Source organism: Miniopterus natalensis, chromosome 1, assembly GCF_054644295.1.
Source record: "Miniopterus natalensis isolate mMinNat1 chromosome 1, mMinNat1.hap1, whole genome shotgun sequence".
Lineage (NCBI taxonomy): Eukaryota > Metazoa > Chordata > Mammalia > Chiroptera > Miniopteridae > Miniopterus > Miniopterus natalensis.
The window spans coordinates 19,724,356-19,740,840 of NC_142081.1; the positions used below are offsets into that span (position 1 = coordinate 19,724,356).

At 40.8% G+C, this 16,485-nt stretch overlaps 1 protein-coding gene across 1 annotated transcript in view; it reads right to left on the reverse strand.

Annotated features, from left to right (window-relative positions):
* Positions 1–585: 585 nt before the first annotated feature.
* TTLL5 (tubulin tyrosine ligase like 5) overlaps positions 586–16,485 on the reverse strand; it is a 195,129-nt gene continuing 179,229 nt past the window's right edge. Inside the window, exons 33-34 of the mRNA XM_087818959.1 lie at positions 4,618–4,700; positions 586–912 (exon numbers count right to left, since the gene is read on the reverse strand). Coding sequence (XP_087675085.1) covers positions 791–912; positions 4,618–4,700 — 205 coding nt within the window. The 3' untranslated portion in view covers positions 586–790. The remainder of the gene's footprint in view (positions 913–4,617; positions 4,701–16,485) is intronic.

Genomic DNA, 16,485 nt, shown 5'->3' on the forward strand with positions numbered 1-16,485 from the left:
AGCAGGTGTGCCATTAATGCTTCAGAGTGTAGGGCAGAGCAAAGAGGAAAGCACTCATCAAAACTTTGCAGTGTCACAGACTTTTCTGGAAAGTTTTGAAGGCCACAGCTGGGAACAAATACTGAGAGCAGTGCTAGTGAAGTGTGGATACAGCCTCATAAGATCAAGTCAGGCCAATCCTTCCGTGCAGAAGCTTTTTTTTGGATGGGGCTTATAGTTTATTTTGCTGCCAATTAGGGCACATGTTTATCTTAAATAACTCAGAATAAAGCAAAATTAATTAATTGACCTCATCCAAAATCTAAACATTTTTAAAATTTTCAAAAACATTGGTCCTTTTTTGCCTCCCATTATCTGAAAGTCCAGGTCGTAATTACCAATTTCTAGTCTAACAGCTTTCACTAATAATCAATCTTGGCACTGCAATTTGACCTTCAAATATTATGCTGTTCAGTTTACTCTGTTACATTTTACTTGTAACTCAATTATGGCTTTAGTGTCTTTCTTTGATTGGCCTTGATGTCCCCATATTTTTAAACAAAAGCCTCTGTAAAAGCAAGGACATTTATTACTGCCACAGCGCCACCTACTGGTAGGCCATTACAGAAGCAAGATAGTTGTAGCTTAACTTTGACCCATAGTTTTATAGAGTCCTTCTGAGCTTTGGTTTTATAAAATCCCAATTTCCTTGTCATTTTGAGAAAATATTACTTCTTTTGATATCTATTGAGTCTCTTGCTGTAGCATAAAGTCAGCAAGTTAGAATAAAAAGTATGCTCTTACTGTTACCTTAAATTGGCCCTGACTTCACCGACTTTGATTTTCTCTGTCCTATAACTGTAGCAAGGGCTCCAGATTGTGTGGGCAAGGGTTTGGATCTGGCGAAAATAACTTGGGGAGCTTCCAAAGATCCTGAAAAATGTAAAAAACACCCCTACTTAACACTTTACTTGATCTTGCTAAAAGGACAAGGGGTCAAATCTAAAACCAGGATTAAGGGCACCGCTGTTCTCCCAGATGCTGCCATCCCGCTTCCTACCACACACCAAATCCATGCTCTTTTGTTTTCCAACAGCGTAAGAGTGGGTAACCAACCCAAATTCTCATCCTTCTGGCGAGCATCTCAAGAGCTTTATTTTTATTTTTAATCTGCTATACTGCAGAGAAGATATCCAATGAATAGATATCCACTACAGAATGCATGGTGAAAAAAATAAGAATCTGATTGTGAAAATAGCTCATTCCACTGAAAGCTGCCAGGCACATAATTTCACTTGGAAGTTAAAGCGATTGCTAGATCCTTAGGGTTTCAGCTTCACTGGGTAAAATCAGTTCCTTTCTCTTGTCTCACTGAGACAGTGAGGCAGGCATGCAGGCAGGCACACTGATGCACTGGTGCCACGTCCCCACGCAGAGAGCACAAAGCTAAAGCGCATTTTACCAGGGCCCAAAATAACAGAGATTCAATAAGGACAATGCTTCTCGCTTCTTGTAAACAGAACCCATCATTGGTTTTCCAAAGGTGGTAAGGTTTCTTCGACCAACTACAGACCACTCAGGGCTTTAAAAAGAAGATGAAGCGGGTGTGGAGAGGGTAGAGATCGGCTCCAGGACAGGAGAGGCTCAGGCAGAAACGAAGGGGCAGCGATGAGGGCAGCTGGTGTGGCTTCAGACCCCTACAATAATGGTAGCTGACACTATCAAGTCAGCACGAGAGAAATGTGAGTTATCTAATCTGTCTCTGCTATTTTAGTTCGCAATCGCCACTCCAGAACTCAAGAACTCCATGGTTATAAAGAAGGAAGGCTGATGGTGTTGGCTTTGAGCCAAAGGCCTTCACTACAGCTTCCTTCTCAAATTTCCAAATCTGCTGACTCTATACCTTCCCTACCATAGCCTGGATATACAGAATATATAGCCTGAGGTAAGAAAGTCAAGGAAAAATACCATTCATGGAACATTCCAGGCACTCTGCTAGGAGCTTTCACATTCACTACCTCACTTAATGGTCATAATAAAAACGTCACTATGCCACCATCTGTTTTCAACAGTGCTCTGAGCTGAACTACTATCTCATTCAGACTGAGAACAAAGCCACTCAGCTTTGTGGCCTGGTTGGCCAGACTTGGGGAAGGGCCAGGGGACCAGGAAATGGACTTTTGCTATACTCCTGGGCTCATTAATAACCATGTTTAACCAACTGAGTTAACTGGACCAAACGGGTTAAATACCTTCAAGGCCAGTTTAGCGATTCCCGTGTTGGCACAGACTTCCCAACTCTAAGAGATGTGCAAACTTTTTGACTTGTTATGGGGCTGTTCTCCCTTCTTGTAGATTTAAAGAAAAATGTTTCTAATAACAACCCAACATCCTTTCTATACGACACCCTTCTGATCCCCTTGTAAGTCTACACATGATAAAGAAAAACACACGATTTGCAGTTGAAACAATGAAGTGCCATGTAGTTATTAGCTGTGTAAGTAACTCTAACAGGGAGGGTTACTACTGTTATACTACTAAAGTAAAATGTTTACTGGGAAGTATGGAAAATGCCTAAATCTATTATATCAGGTACATCAATGTTTCTTTAAAGATCAGGAACACTGGAAAAGTCATAGAAAAGAAACAAATTCAAGGGACTGTAGAGGCCAAGAGTCATCTGGTAACAAGAGCAATAAACAGCAGGCCAACTAAACAAGGTGAGCAGAAGAAAGTGCTTATCTGAAGTAGAAGAGAGGGAAAGGCAGATATTAGAATCCAGGGAGAAGTATAACTTCCCTTCGCTCTGTGGTTTTATGCTGATAACCAAATTCAGTATGAACACTACAAAATCTAAGTAACTTCAATAGTGGGTAAATATAAATTCATGATCGAGATGATGAAAGTTTGACCCTCCTGGCCCCTCAAATTTCCAAATTCCTCAGCCAGAGTGCATGTAAAGAGTTAATTCAGTACTTAATTTATCAATTAGACATGCAGATGAAATAGGCCAGGTTCCTGGATCTCCTAGGCTTTCTAACCCTCTCCAGCTTCAGTAAATTTGAAGAGCTGCAGGGGCTCTAACAGCTGTACCTAATGGATATCCTTCCCACTAGATCATGATTCTCTTATCTATCTACTTCTTAGACTCTAACAGTTCCAGGCAGAAACTGTATTTCCTTAAAAATAATTACCATGTTCTGATCATTTTTTCCCCCCGAGGGTGGGGCAAGTTGATATCCATCAAATATTTCTTGAATTCAGGTTCTAAGATTTCAAGTGCATAATAAAATCTTTATACATTTTATATTATTACCTTATCTGGGTGTAGTTATAGAACCTTTCTCTATATATTGCTTCCTGTAATCCTCATAGTAAGCCTATGAGATATATGTAATTATCCCCATGATACAGTCAAAGAAACTCAGCTTCTCAGAGATCTTGTAATCATTTTAAGGTGCATTATGTCAACCACCAACCTGCCTCCCATGTACACATTCCTTGATGGCTCCCTACTGCTCTCAGGACCGAGCTCTCAACTCCGCCCATAAACTGGCCCTGCTACCTGCCCTTTCTCATGACACTCCCTACTCATGCCCTAGTCCCCAGCCACACAAGAGCTTCCAGAACACAGCCTTTGCACACATGGTTCCCTCTTCCTAGATCTCCTTTCACTCCTTTATTTCTTCTGCCGTAAAATGGGGAACACAGTTGCTATACTACATGCCTGTCTTGCGAACAAATAAGTTATTACATGCAAAGCAATCAGAACTGTGCCTGACACAGCAAACGCTCTGCCAGCACTGCCTATTATTATTCCAGTCCCCGGGTTTCACTGCCCTTGGGCATGCTCTCTGCTGGCTATTCTCTCGCCCAGTCTGTAAGGTCCTGGCAGCAGGGACCGTTTTGTTCACCGTGTATGTACCTTAGTGCCCACAATGTTACTTTTTCCATAGTAGGTGACCAATAATAAATATCTGAATTGAATTCAAGTGATTTTTCTTTCACTTTCCTGGTTACTTAGTGCATTTTTTATGAATTATTACTCATAGAAAACTCCATGAACCAAGGCTGCTTCACTAATATGTAGGCTCCTACATTGAGAGGCTTTGCTCAGTACCTACCTGGCAAGAGACCATAACATTAGCCTGACAGGCCTCAGATCAAAGACCAGAGCTCTAGCTATACACCCATGTAATCTGCTCCAGCCCCTCAACTTTTGAGCCTCAGTTTTCTCATCTGGGGTGGGTGGACAAGATGATCCAACTTGTGAGGACTAGTGAAAGATACTACATGTGGAAAAACTATATAAACAGTGAAACACCAATCAAATACAGGCGTTTTTTACTAAGCGCTGCAAATCTGATAGGATGCTACTGGACTGGGAAATTTCAACTATCCCAAACTATCCAGAAAACCATTCAATCTCAAGTTGTCAATATCATTTTAAGAAAGGATGTAACAAAACAAACAAAAAACCCTCCCCCTCCCCCCCCAAACACGCACTGCCAATGCACAGAAAGCCTGGAAGCCTCGATGCTTTATTCTTTGAACTGGAGCTCTCTCCGGAAGCAGAAGAGGGAATGTTCCAAGCCCAGCACCCTCCCTCGCGGCAGGACAGCTGCTGTGCCCACTAACCTGAGGAGCTGGTGATGGGCACAAATGCTGCACAGTTAAGGCTGCTCTGGAGTCCGTTCAGCTGCCCTTCTGTGGCGGACCCTCTGAAACACAAGCAGCTTAGTTAGACGTGTAGATAGAAAGGCAAGGCCAAGTGCAGGCCCTCCCACGGCCTGCTCCTTGCTCTTGGTGTCCCTCTCCTGCGGTTCATCCTCTTGTTTCTTTCAAGACTGTGTGGAAACGTCTTCTTATCAGAGAGGGCCAACCTCTTTTCTTCTTTGGAAATATTACATATTTTACATGACCAACCTATGCCCTCCTTCTGAAATATTACATATTTTAAAATGTATTGTCCGTCTCTCTCTACTAGAATGTAACTTCAAGAAAGCACAGGCTCTAACCACTGTGTCTTCAGTGCCTAGAGCAGGGCCTGGCACCTAATAAGCACTCAAAAAGCATTTGTTTATTGAATGGACAAATTAAGTTCCTGGTATTGACTTGGTTAAATCATAAGGAAAAAAAGACATTTAAAAAAACCACTAGGTTTCATGTAAAGCCGTGGTTCCCAACTGGAGGAACGAGGAGGGACAGGTTTTGCTGCCTCATTCCACCACTGCATAACAGGCATCTGGCTGTCATAACTGTGGGGGCTACTGGCCATCTAATGGGTAGAGGCAAGGAATGGTACTAAACATCTCCTACAGGGCGCTGGAAAGTGCCCTCAGACAAAGAATTATATAGCCCAGGATGTCAATGGTGCTGAGGCTGAGAAACCATTACACAGAGGCACTTCCTCCTATGCCAACTTTGACCAGATATGGGACAGAGTATGTTGGATTCCCAGCCATGTCTGAGAAAGTCTATGACTAGCTCGATGCCCTAGAGACCATTTCAGGTAATTCTTTTTTTAAATTTTCACCCGAGGATATTTTTTCCATTGCTTTTCAGAGAGAGTGGAAGGGGAGGGAGGGAGAGAGAAACGTCGATATGAGAGAGAAATATTGATTGGTTGCCTCCTACATGTGCCCCGACCAGGGCCAGGGATTGAGCCTGCAACTGAGGTATGTGCCCTTGGCTGGATTCGAACCCGAGACCCTTTAGTCCTCGGATGAGCTCTTTCACTTACAGAAGCCAAACCGACTAGGGCTGTAACTCTTTTTTATTAAAATTATAATTATGAAATTGTATAACTGGTTGCATAATATCTGTTATCCTTGCTAGAATGTAGAGACTGTATCAGTCATACACAGTTGTATCCATATTACATTTTGTCTGCATTAGGTATTTAATAAATATTTTAAAAAATAATCTGACCCAACGCTCTCATAAATACACTTACTTGTCGGTACCATCTACCTTGATTTTAGTTGATGTGTAAAAAGTTTTCATGGGAGATTCAAGTTTTCATATGCTCAGTTCTTTATTTTTTCAGCAGTATCCGATTCAGCCCTTAGGACCCCTCTCCTAGCACTATTTTTCCATTAGTTCATTCACACAAAAAGTATTTATTAAGCATTCCCTGTGCTCAGTACTCGTGAGGAGGTAGACATTAAACAAATAGGTAAGAGATAAATTGTGTGATAAATGTTAAGGAAAAAAGTCCACGTCGCTATGAGAGAATGAAAAAGGGGAACCCGATTTAGATGGCGAGGAGAGTCGTCAAGGATGGCCTCTCTGAGGAAGTCATATTTCAGCAGAGTCGTGAGGTTATGAGAAGCAGCTTAGCCGAGAGCAGAGCTTTTCACAGAGAAGTATAATGATCCTGAGGCAGAAAGGGGCTTATGCTGTCCTAGGAGCCTTTACAGACCCGCAAGACAAAGGGGAAGTCAAGCAGTGTTTGACAAACTTCTTAACCATCCAGCTTCCAGGCCCTTCGGTTGGAGCGTACGGTTCAGTAAGTCTTGGATACAGCCTGAGAGCTTGGGCTTTTTATAGCTCCCCAGAGAAGTCAGGGAAACAGTGGCTAGTGGGTAAAGAGGAAGGTAGGGTGAGCACCACTGGAGAGTCTGGCAGAGCCTTAGGTCCCTACACTGCTGGTGGGGACATCTCTTGAGAACACAGGCCAGCAGTGATGCAAGGATCACTGTCTCATACTCCAGCCCCGCCCAACCCCACACCACCAAGCTGAGGTTGGTCCCTACCCTCTCCTTTCCACTCTCATTTCGAGGCTGCCACAGAAGCAAAGAGGAGAGACAGGAACATAGGGCTCCTCCCTTTCCCACAAGCTTCACCGTGGTTACCTACATCGGGAATGCTTATGCATTTTATTTCAGCTCCTTGTAGACACCCCCAAACCACCCAAAGCACCCATAAGCTGATATTTGCTCTTCCAGGTCCAAGTGAAAAATGAAAAGTTCTGGAGGGCCTCGGATGAGCTCTTTCACTTACAGAAGTTAAAAGTCCTTAGGGCTATTCGCCTGTGTTAGGAGCAGCTGAGTCAAAAAGAAAAAAACCCATGGGGCTGGTCTGTTCACTGGGAAACCCTGAGCGTCAGCAGTTAAAAGGGAAGCAGGCAGGCAAGATTTTGGGGTCAGTAGAAGAAACAAAGACCACACACAAGGAGATCCAGAGGTTAGACCTAGTGAGTTCTAGGTCCCCAAACTCTCTAACCTTCTCCCTCTCCTCTCTGGAACTGCCACCTACCCGTCACCCTCAGAGGCTTCCTCCTGTTTCTCACACAGAATCTCCTGACCTTACATCCCCTCTACCAGTTCCACTCACCCCTCCATCTGCCTCCTTCCGTCAACTCTCGCCACTGATTCATTTGATCATTTCTAGTGACTCTACTGCTTCTAGCATAGGTCCCCATTCCACAGCCATCCAAGAGGAAATTCTGAGTGAATTCTTCCATGAGAACACTGGTACACAACACGGTTTGGGTCTATGTTATTGCTACTCTAGGCACATTATGGGTAAATATGCTTTTGCTGTGATAACATCACTTCCTTAGGAAAACACATTTCAACTTCTGAAGAGCCCACTCCTCAGTAAGAACTTCTGAAATACAGCCTGTCTAGGGCCTGTAAGCGAACTTGCACTTGCTGATCTGCTCCTGCAACGGTTCTTTGCTGCTTTCCTGGGATGACCTGTGTTTTAGGAAATACATGGGAAGGTATATATATGTTTCCCTGGTTGTCTTTAAGTCAGTTACTATGTTTTAACTTTAGGATCAAAGGACCTACCTCATAGGGTTGTTGCGGATGAAACGCACATCTTAGCACAGTGTCTGATACTATATTAGGGCCATTAACATAATTATTAGTATTGTTACTTTTACTTAGGAATATTGCCAATCTCTGCATTCACTGTAAGTTTACTATACACAGAAATATTAAACTGGGTGACTCACTGACTAACTCAGTTTGGACTACTGTGCTAAACTGTAGAAGAATGACCACAAGACATTCAGAATCTGAACATTAACAGCAATTTGCTATTAGAGTCAAAGGTAATTAACTGGCAACCTACAAGGCAGAAATCTCATAGTCAAAATTATTCTTAAAATGTCTTAGAAAGAAAGGTCTCATGTGAGATTGACAAACCATCTCTTAATAAATTTAACACATTTTTTTTTTTTTTTCTGCCAGCATTAGAATGAATCACTGTTTCTTAAATCGTGCACCAAATGAAGTAGTTGGCTTGTAGCAAGGGGCCATGTTGTGAAAAATGCCTCTCTGAGCACAAGAACAACACATACACAGTGGGCTGCTCTTTCTTGAGAGGCTCATGGGAAATGAGACTGACTAGAGGAACAACACATCTCCTATCTATCCTGAGTGGAATATCAAATGGAATCAGCTACCTTATTGAAACTGTATTTTCTCTTTGTCTCTGAATAGCTGAACGTGCAAAGTTAAATGTGTGTTTAATGCGGCTCCATGACCTGCTGCTCTATGAACATAGTACATTCAGAATATGAAGAGGTTGCTAACAGTGAACTCAGAAAAACTGGAGTTATAAAAGTATGAGTTTTCCGGTGAGAAATTCTGAAAAGGTGGGCCAAGAAAGGTGCCATTAACTTTTTACCTCATATAAATCCTATCTGGTACAAGTTCTAGGAGATGGAAAGCATTCAATGTAGTCAAAGGTTGAGAGTTAGAGGCTCAGTACAATCTCAGCTGTGGTAACTGGCTTGGTTTGTCCATAGAGAAGAGCCTGAATTATTTGTCTAGAATTGGCACAAGCTGCTGAAGAGCAGGCTTCCTGATTAACTGAGCCACTTAAAAACTGAGATAAGAAATGTGCCCATGCATAGTAGCAGCAAAGAATTAGCAGAATTCCATTAATAGTGACACGCTCTTTTCAACTATGGCAGTCTCTTTTTCTCGGGACGTCTTCATAGCTAGTACCTGGAGAGTTTCCTTAGATATTAAATATACACTTCCTGACCCAGAATCCAATTCACCTGCTCCATTCCTATGCACTCCTCTTGCCCACCCACTTCTCTGAACTCCAAGGAAGAGCCTGACATGGACACTATTCCTACTTTGAGTAAAGAGGGCAGCTCTTCTGGGCCTTTCAAAGAAATTGTTCAAGAACGTGGTACAAACAAGTCATCTCTCTATAGGCCGAAATGTTGCCTGCATTTGTCATTTTGGAAGATTTCTTTTAGTGCGAGTCTCTGCTTAGGAAATACAAGCTGATCAAATACCAGGCTAGGAGTTCCGCTGGCGTCAAGACCAGACCGCACCACCCAGCCGGCCTATGTAACACACCGCCGCCAGTCCTGGAGGGTTACACTGAGCAAGATCCCCATTATCCACTTTGCTGGTAAGGCTTCTGACGTGCTTTTTTGTGACCCTTCGGTCCTTTATTTGTGGTTTCCTCTGTTCTTTTCCCCCCATTATTTTGATCAGTGGAAACTTTTCTGAAAGTGATATCCTTTCTTTAAGATCTGTTTTGTTCATTACTTCATAAGGTTGACTGTGGTTTGGGCTATATTGTTTCTCTTCAGGTTCTTTTCAAGGCTCTCCACATCTCTGACACAGAGGTACTAGCTTTCTGTTTCAATGGTTTAGTAAAAGTTTATCTTGGATTCATGCCACCGCATCAAGGATGACCTTTCTGTAGAAGGAAAGACCCACAAAAGGAAAACACTCAAGGTTTTACAGGAAGAGGAGAGCTAGAAATGCTGACCTCGCCTGGGCTGTGGCAAATGACATGGTGGCATCTGTGAAGGTCCTGAAAAGAAATGCCCTCAAACTATATCATTTTTATAAAATGCTTGTGACAACCAACCTCTTTCAGTTCCCAAAGGAGGGAAGAAATCCTAAGATGCAATTTAGGTTAAAGAACTGACTTCCAAAGGAAGAACACGGTCTTTTCTTAGCAAAGTTACTCACAGATTAACTACCTTACAATGTACCTATGTGCACACAAGTGTGTGTGTGCCTCCCCCTTTATCTATCAGTATGGGATTATAGATATATTCTACAAACAGAATCTAATATGAGGCTAATCCTCAGCAAATAACAATTAGAACATTATTAATTTGGATCTGGTTCCAAAACCAATTCAAGAAACAGTAAAGTCCACTTTTGCTGAGTAGTGGTGATAGGACTCCATTTTATAAACACTACACTTCATCTAATCCACTATATTTGTCATTATATTCCTTTTAATTCCTAAAATTATTTATGTGGGCCCTTCCTCTTTTTTTTGTTAATCTTTCCAGAGGTGATCCTCTATGCTGATATCAATTTCATTCATTCCTTCATCATGTACTTAATGAACACCTACCATGTGCCACTCTATGAGGCACTGTTCTCTCATGGTGCTCCCATGTGCTGGCTGTTCTTGATGATTTGGCTGTATTTTAATTTCATTTTTAGTAATTTACTGTTGTTCCTTTTACTTAGCTTTCCAAGTTAAATGATTAACTCATTTTCAACCTTCTTGTCTTTTTAAAAAAATATGTCTTTATTGATTTCAGTGAGAGGAAGGGAGAGGGGGACAGAGAGAAAGAACATCAGTGATGAGAGAGTCATTGACCGGCTGCCTCCTGCTCGCCCCCTACCGGGAATCGAGCCCGCAACCCGGGCATGTGCCCTGACTGGGAATCGAACCACAATCATAGGTTGATGCTCAACCGCTGAGCCACATCAGCTGGGCCTTCTTGTCTTTTTCATAAACACATTTAAGGTTACAACTTTATTTTTGGGTATAGTTTTGGCTATCCCACAAATTTATGTAGTACTCTCAAAGCTATTCAGTTCTCAATGTTTTATGATTTTCACTATGATTACCTCTGAAACACATGAGTATTATGTTCTCTATTTTTTTTTTAAATTTTCAAACAGCCTTTAAAAAAACCTATCTTTTTATTATTTCTAATTTAAATGTATTTATTATAGTTAAAAAGTGTGAACTATTTGATACTGATTTTTTGAAGTGTGTGGAGCCTTCATTTGTGACACAGTATGTGCTGAACTTTTATAAATGTTCCACATACACCTGAAAAGAAAAAGAAAGTATATTCTCCCTTTTGGGTGGAATCCATACGTAGCTATTAATGTTTTCATACTGTCAACTGTGACTAATAAGAACATTGTAAAATTTAGGGGACACAATCAGCTTTTAAAAACAACAGGGAATTTTTGAACCCTTTTCGTCATAATACATATTGATAGATATTTTTACTAAGATGCACAGAAAATGTATTTTTAAGATTATAAGTGGTCAAAAAAAGATCAAAAGCCACTTATTAAAGCAAATTGTTAATTATGTATTTCAAATATTCAAAATCCTCAGAAATTTTTGTTTGAGTTACTTATACTGATAGAAGTATATTTAAATAAATCACCCACCATAATGATAATCTGCCAAATTTTCCTTCTAATTTTGTAAGTTTTTGATTTTATATTTTGAATTTACAATGTTAAGTGCACAAAAGGGATTTACTTTATTCCTATTAATACTTTTGATTAATTCTATTTTATTTATTGCTATACTAATTTTCCTTCTAATTAGTATTGCATGGTTTATCTTTTCCCAATCCTTTGCCATTTCTGTGAGATTACACTTTAGGTATGTCTCTTTTAAGTAGCCTATAACTGAACATTTTAAAAAATGCAATTTGGTAGTCTATCTTTCAATAGAAGAGTATAATCTGTTAAAATTTATTGTGCTTACTCATACATTTGGATTTTTTATTATCTTAGTTCTTATTTTCCATTTACCATAATTTCCCTTTGCTTTCCTGCCTTCTGCTGGGTTTATAAAGCTTCTACATTCCCTTATCTCCCCCTCTGTTGGTTTGAAAATTACAGACCTAAATATATCAATTATTTAGCTGTTGTCCTAAGAAAGTGTTTCCTCTTGCCCTTCAACTTGACACGGGCCTGTAATACCTTCACTACTCTTATCCCTGAACGTGTTCTTTTTACAGCAGACCAACAATTGTTTTCATAGCCACTAACACTTAATGACATTGTATAAAATGTTTGTACTTCACTGTTTCATGTTACCCAACACTTCTGTGTTATCCTTTATCCTACACCATCTTTACCAGTTCTTTCACTGAGGGCACAGGTGGTATATTCTTAGACTTTAAATATTTCAAACTATTTTTATTTTGCCTTCTCTCTTGAATGACAGTTTAGCTATGCATAAAATTCTAGACTGAAAGTTACTTCACTTCAACACTTTGAAGCTATTAGCTCTTGTTTTCTGCCACTTCTTGTTGCTGGAGAGAAGGCTGGTATTCTGCGTTCCTTTGCAGTTACAGTGAATTTTTGCTCAGGTGTAAGAATTCCCCTCATGCTTAATGTTCTGCTGTTTCACTATGATATGTCCAGAGGTACATTTATTTTGGTACATGGAACAAATTTTTTAGCTGAGGACTCATGTCTTTGATTCCAGAAAACTCTCGGTTATAATTTTTTTAAATATTGCTTTAAAATATGCCTATCTCTCAGGTCTCTCTACTGATACTCCTATCAGAGTCACGTCATGTCCCACAAGATGCTCCTATTAGATACATAATCCAACACGTCTGACCATTTAAAAATATTAAGTTAATCTGTAAGGAATTCATGTTCCAGTTGTTGATTTTGTTGGCAACCTTTCTTAGTATTAGATGTGTTCGTGTTTTGGAATTCTGGTTTGCAGGCTCATTTTGAATAGCAATCATCTCTCCCTTGCCTCTCTACTTGCTCCTCGCTTCCTATCTGAAGATTTTATAGCTGCCTCCACCCAGTCCCCTTGACCCTAGTCCAGACCAGACTTTACCGTGCTATTTTGGTGCCCTTGCCTCAGTGATATTTAGAAATCCAGGTGAGTTCTGAGACATGGATGTTGCAAGGTCATGTTATCTTCCAGACTCTGCAGGCCCATATCTCATATAAAGAGGGTCCATGCCAGCTTTACCAGTCTCCCATTAGGAGAGCACACTGAATTCTTGAGCTCAAAGATTTTCTGGCCTTGGTGCTGTTGATATTTTGGACTGGATAATTCCTTGCTGAGGAACTGTCCTGTGCTTTTTAGGATGTTTAGCAGTATCCCTAAACTCTACTCATTAGATGCCACCCTGTTATGAAAACCAAAAATGACTCCAGACTTTGCCAACATCATCCCCAGCTGAAAAACCACTGTTTTCTTTTCAGTTAACAAGCCTGGTTTTAGTCTCTCCTCTTGGGTAGGGCACTTTCAGGACCAATATGCCACAGAGGCTGAACTCCAGGCTGCCACTGCCTGCTTCCAAAGTAGAGTTCCGAAAGCTTGTTGCTGCAGCTCCTTCACCGCTTCGCATTTATTTCTGTATAGCTGGGGGCCAAAGGAGATGTTTCCCTTGTTTTGAAGCTCAGCTCTGTCCTTTTGGTTTTCTTCTTTAAGCTTTTTATCTCTCATTGCTATGTGTTTGAAGCAGAGGGAGAATATTAAGTGTGAACTTATGGAGCCAACTTGACTGGAAGTCAGTAGGTCCAAATCTAATCTTTTGTTTTGTTTGAAACTAAGCCTTTGCCTTCAATAGTCATCAGAGTTATTAGTGTTCAGGAAATCAGGATGTGTTTGAATTTCCATAGCCTTGCTAGCTAGAGCCAAATCACACTTACGAATATCATCTTACTAACAACAAAAATGTGATTTCTTTTAACAGGGAACAGCAGCAGTGGCAGAATTTACAGCTACACCAACCAGCATGCATGGGCACTTACTATATGAGTCAATTAAGTGAAGGAGCCAAGATTCAAATCTAACTGGAAACCTTGGGCTGTTAGCAGTTGTGCTCCACTGCCTCTCGTAACACTCTACACAATATAAGTGATCAATGATAATTGCTATTTAGTGATCCTCCATGCATGTACCTTGATGCAAAAAATGACATCACTACCACCAGCACCATTTCCTGACAGCTCATCATGAATATAAGCTATATCAGGAGCAGGGGTCTGAACTTATCTCTTCTTCTCAAAAACAAACTTCATGAAAGCAGGACTCATGTCTGTTTTGTCTACTGGTGTTATCACCAATATCCAGAGCAATGCACAGCATAGTGGACATTTAACATAGATGTGATGAAATGGTGAAGACAGGGTATATGTCCCTAGGAGATTTATTGGAAGCAGAATACATGTAAGAAGAAAAAATAAGGCAAGGAGGTAGATGGCAGGGGAGCTAAGGATGGGGCAGTTAGTAAAGTGGCATCACGGTGATAAGTTAAAACTTGATCTTGAATAAAAGACAGGACTTAGATTCAAGAGGCTACGAGAATTCTGTGGAGGGGATGACATGAGCATGTAGGAACACAGTGGAGCAGGCTGTGCAAGGCGGGAGTAGAGCACAGGGAAGGCCAGAGGCAGGCCAGGGGGCATACTGCAGGAGGCTTTACTGTCAGAGCAAGGACAACTTGATCTTGCAGGCACTTGAAAGCCGCCGAAGATTTCAAATAAAAGGTTCAAAAAATATTTTAGAGATGATACACACATATATTTTATCCTCACACAAGGATATGTTTGTTGATTTTAGAGAGAGAGGAGAAAGAGACATAGAGAGAGAAACACTAATGTGAGAGAGATAAATGGATCAGTTGCTTTCCTATGCGCCCTGGCCAGGGTTTGAACCCACAACTGTTTTTTGGTGAATGGGACGGCGCCTCAACCAAATGAGCCACCCGGCTAGGGCTGGAGATGATATTTTAAAATTGCTTCCTAGGCTTGCTCGTGTACCCTGTTTCTTTAAGAACCAATTTTGGTAGTTTAAAATCTTTTGCCTTGTTCTACTTGGTTTTCTTTTTATTCAATTGACAGTTGCTGTTTTTTCAAATGATATCTTTCATCCAGTTTTTAAAATTTAGTAGCATGCAATTGTGCACAGCGTTCTCCTAAGTTTTCAGTCTCCCCTTTATCTTCTTTTAAAACCTCTTATTTTAATTCTCTTCTTTTTCTGGCAGAGCTGTATTTATTTTCTCCTTCCCTGACTCGAAACTAAATATGAGTTTTGAGCATAACTAATTTTATTGCTTGCTCTTCACTTTATATTACTTTTCTAAAAGTCTATGATTATTGCAATAGCATGATTTATAAGAAGAAATATATATTTCGTGTCTTGCTCCTTTTTCTGGCTCATAGCTCCCCAAATCCTTGGAATTTCCTAAGTGTTGAGAGTGACAAAGGTGTCTTTTGCTAAGTTAATGAGGTGGCTCTTGGAAGCACCTAAAAATGGGGGCTGGTTGTCAGGAGAACCAAGCATGTGATTAGAGGTTTGGAACTTTGAGTTGAATCAATCACAAATTGGTCGGTGATTTATCAGTCATGCGCATGTAAAGCCTCCCTAAAAACCCAAGAGGAGGAGGTTCGGAGAGCTTCTGGATGGTGAACATGCGGAGATGTGGGGAGACGGCACGGCAGCTCTGCGCTCCTTGCATCTCTTCCATCTGGTTGTTCCTGAGTTACATCCTTTTACAATAAACTGGCCATCTAGTAAGTAACATGTTTCTCTGAGTTCTGTGAGCTATTCTAGCAAATTAATTGAACCCAAGGAGTGGGTTTTGGGAACCTCTGATTTATAGCCAGTAGGTCAGAAGTACAGGTAACAACCTGGACTTGCACTGGCATCCTGAGTTGGAAGGGGTCATTGGAATTACCAATCTATAGCTCCCAATTGATAGCTGGTTGGTCAGAGCACAGGTTAGAAGTCTGGGTTTGTGGCTGACACCTGAAGTGTGTGTGTGTGTGTGTGCACACACTCATAATCTTATAGGACTGATTCTTTTACCTGGGGAACCTGATACTATCTCCAGGTAGATAGAGTCAGAATTGAGTTGGATTCTTGGACACCCTGCTGGTATCTGAGAATTGCTTGTTGATGTGAAGGGAAACAACCCCCTCTCCCTCTGCCCACACTAGAATTGCGTCTAGGAACCCTTCTTAACTATATTCTTTGGAATGCATAATTTAGAGAATTCTTTATTCAAGAATGGATATGCCACAGATTCAATCATATTTCTTGAAATACAAATAATAAAAGGCTAAGAGGCTGACAGAAGATGGTTAACCTACAATATGACATCTTGTATGCTCACATCAAGAACCTACTGCTGGACCACTGTAACTCCCGATCACTTCACCTCATTTTAATAAACGTATGTTAAAAATTTATTGCTTTAAAAAAAAAAGCCTGATCCTTCTTTTTATATTTTTCTGACATTAATTTGTGAAAATCTTTTATCATATTTCTGACATTACCAAACATTCAGGTCAGATGAATAGGTGTTTGGTTTAACCACGCTGCTGAACTCCTGATTGCTTTCCTCCCACCTAATGCTCACAGCTTTTAACACACACCACTGTCCTGGGTGCTGACACAGAGCAGCAGTTACCTTCCATTTCCACTGAGGTCACCCTGAGGGAGGATGTCCTGAAAGCTGGGTAAGAAAAGTTAATGCCAGCT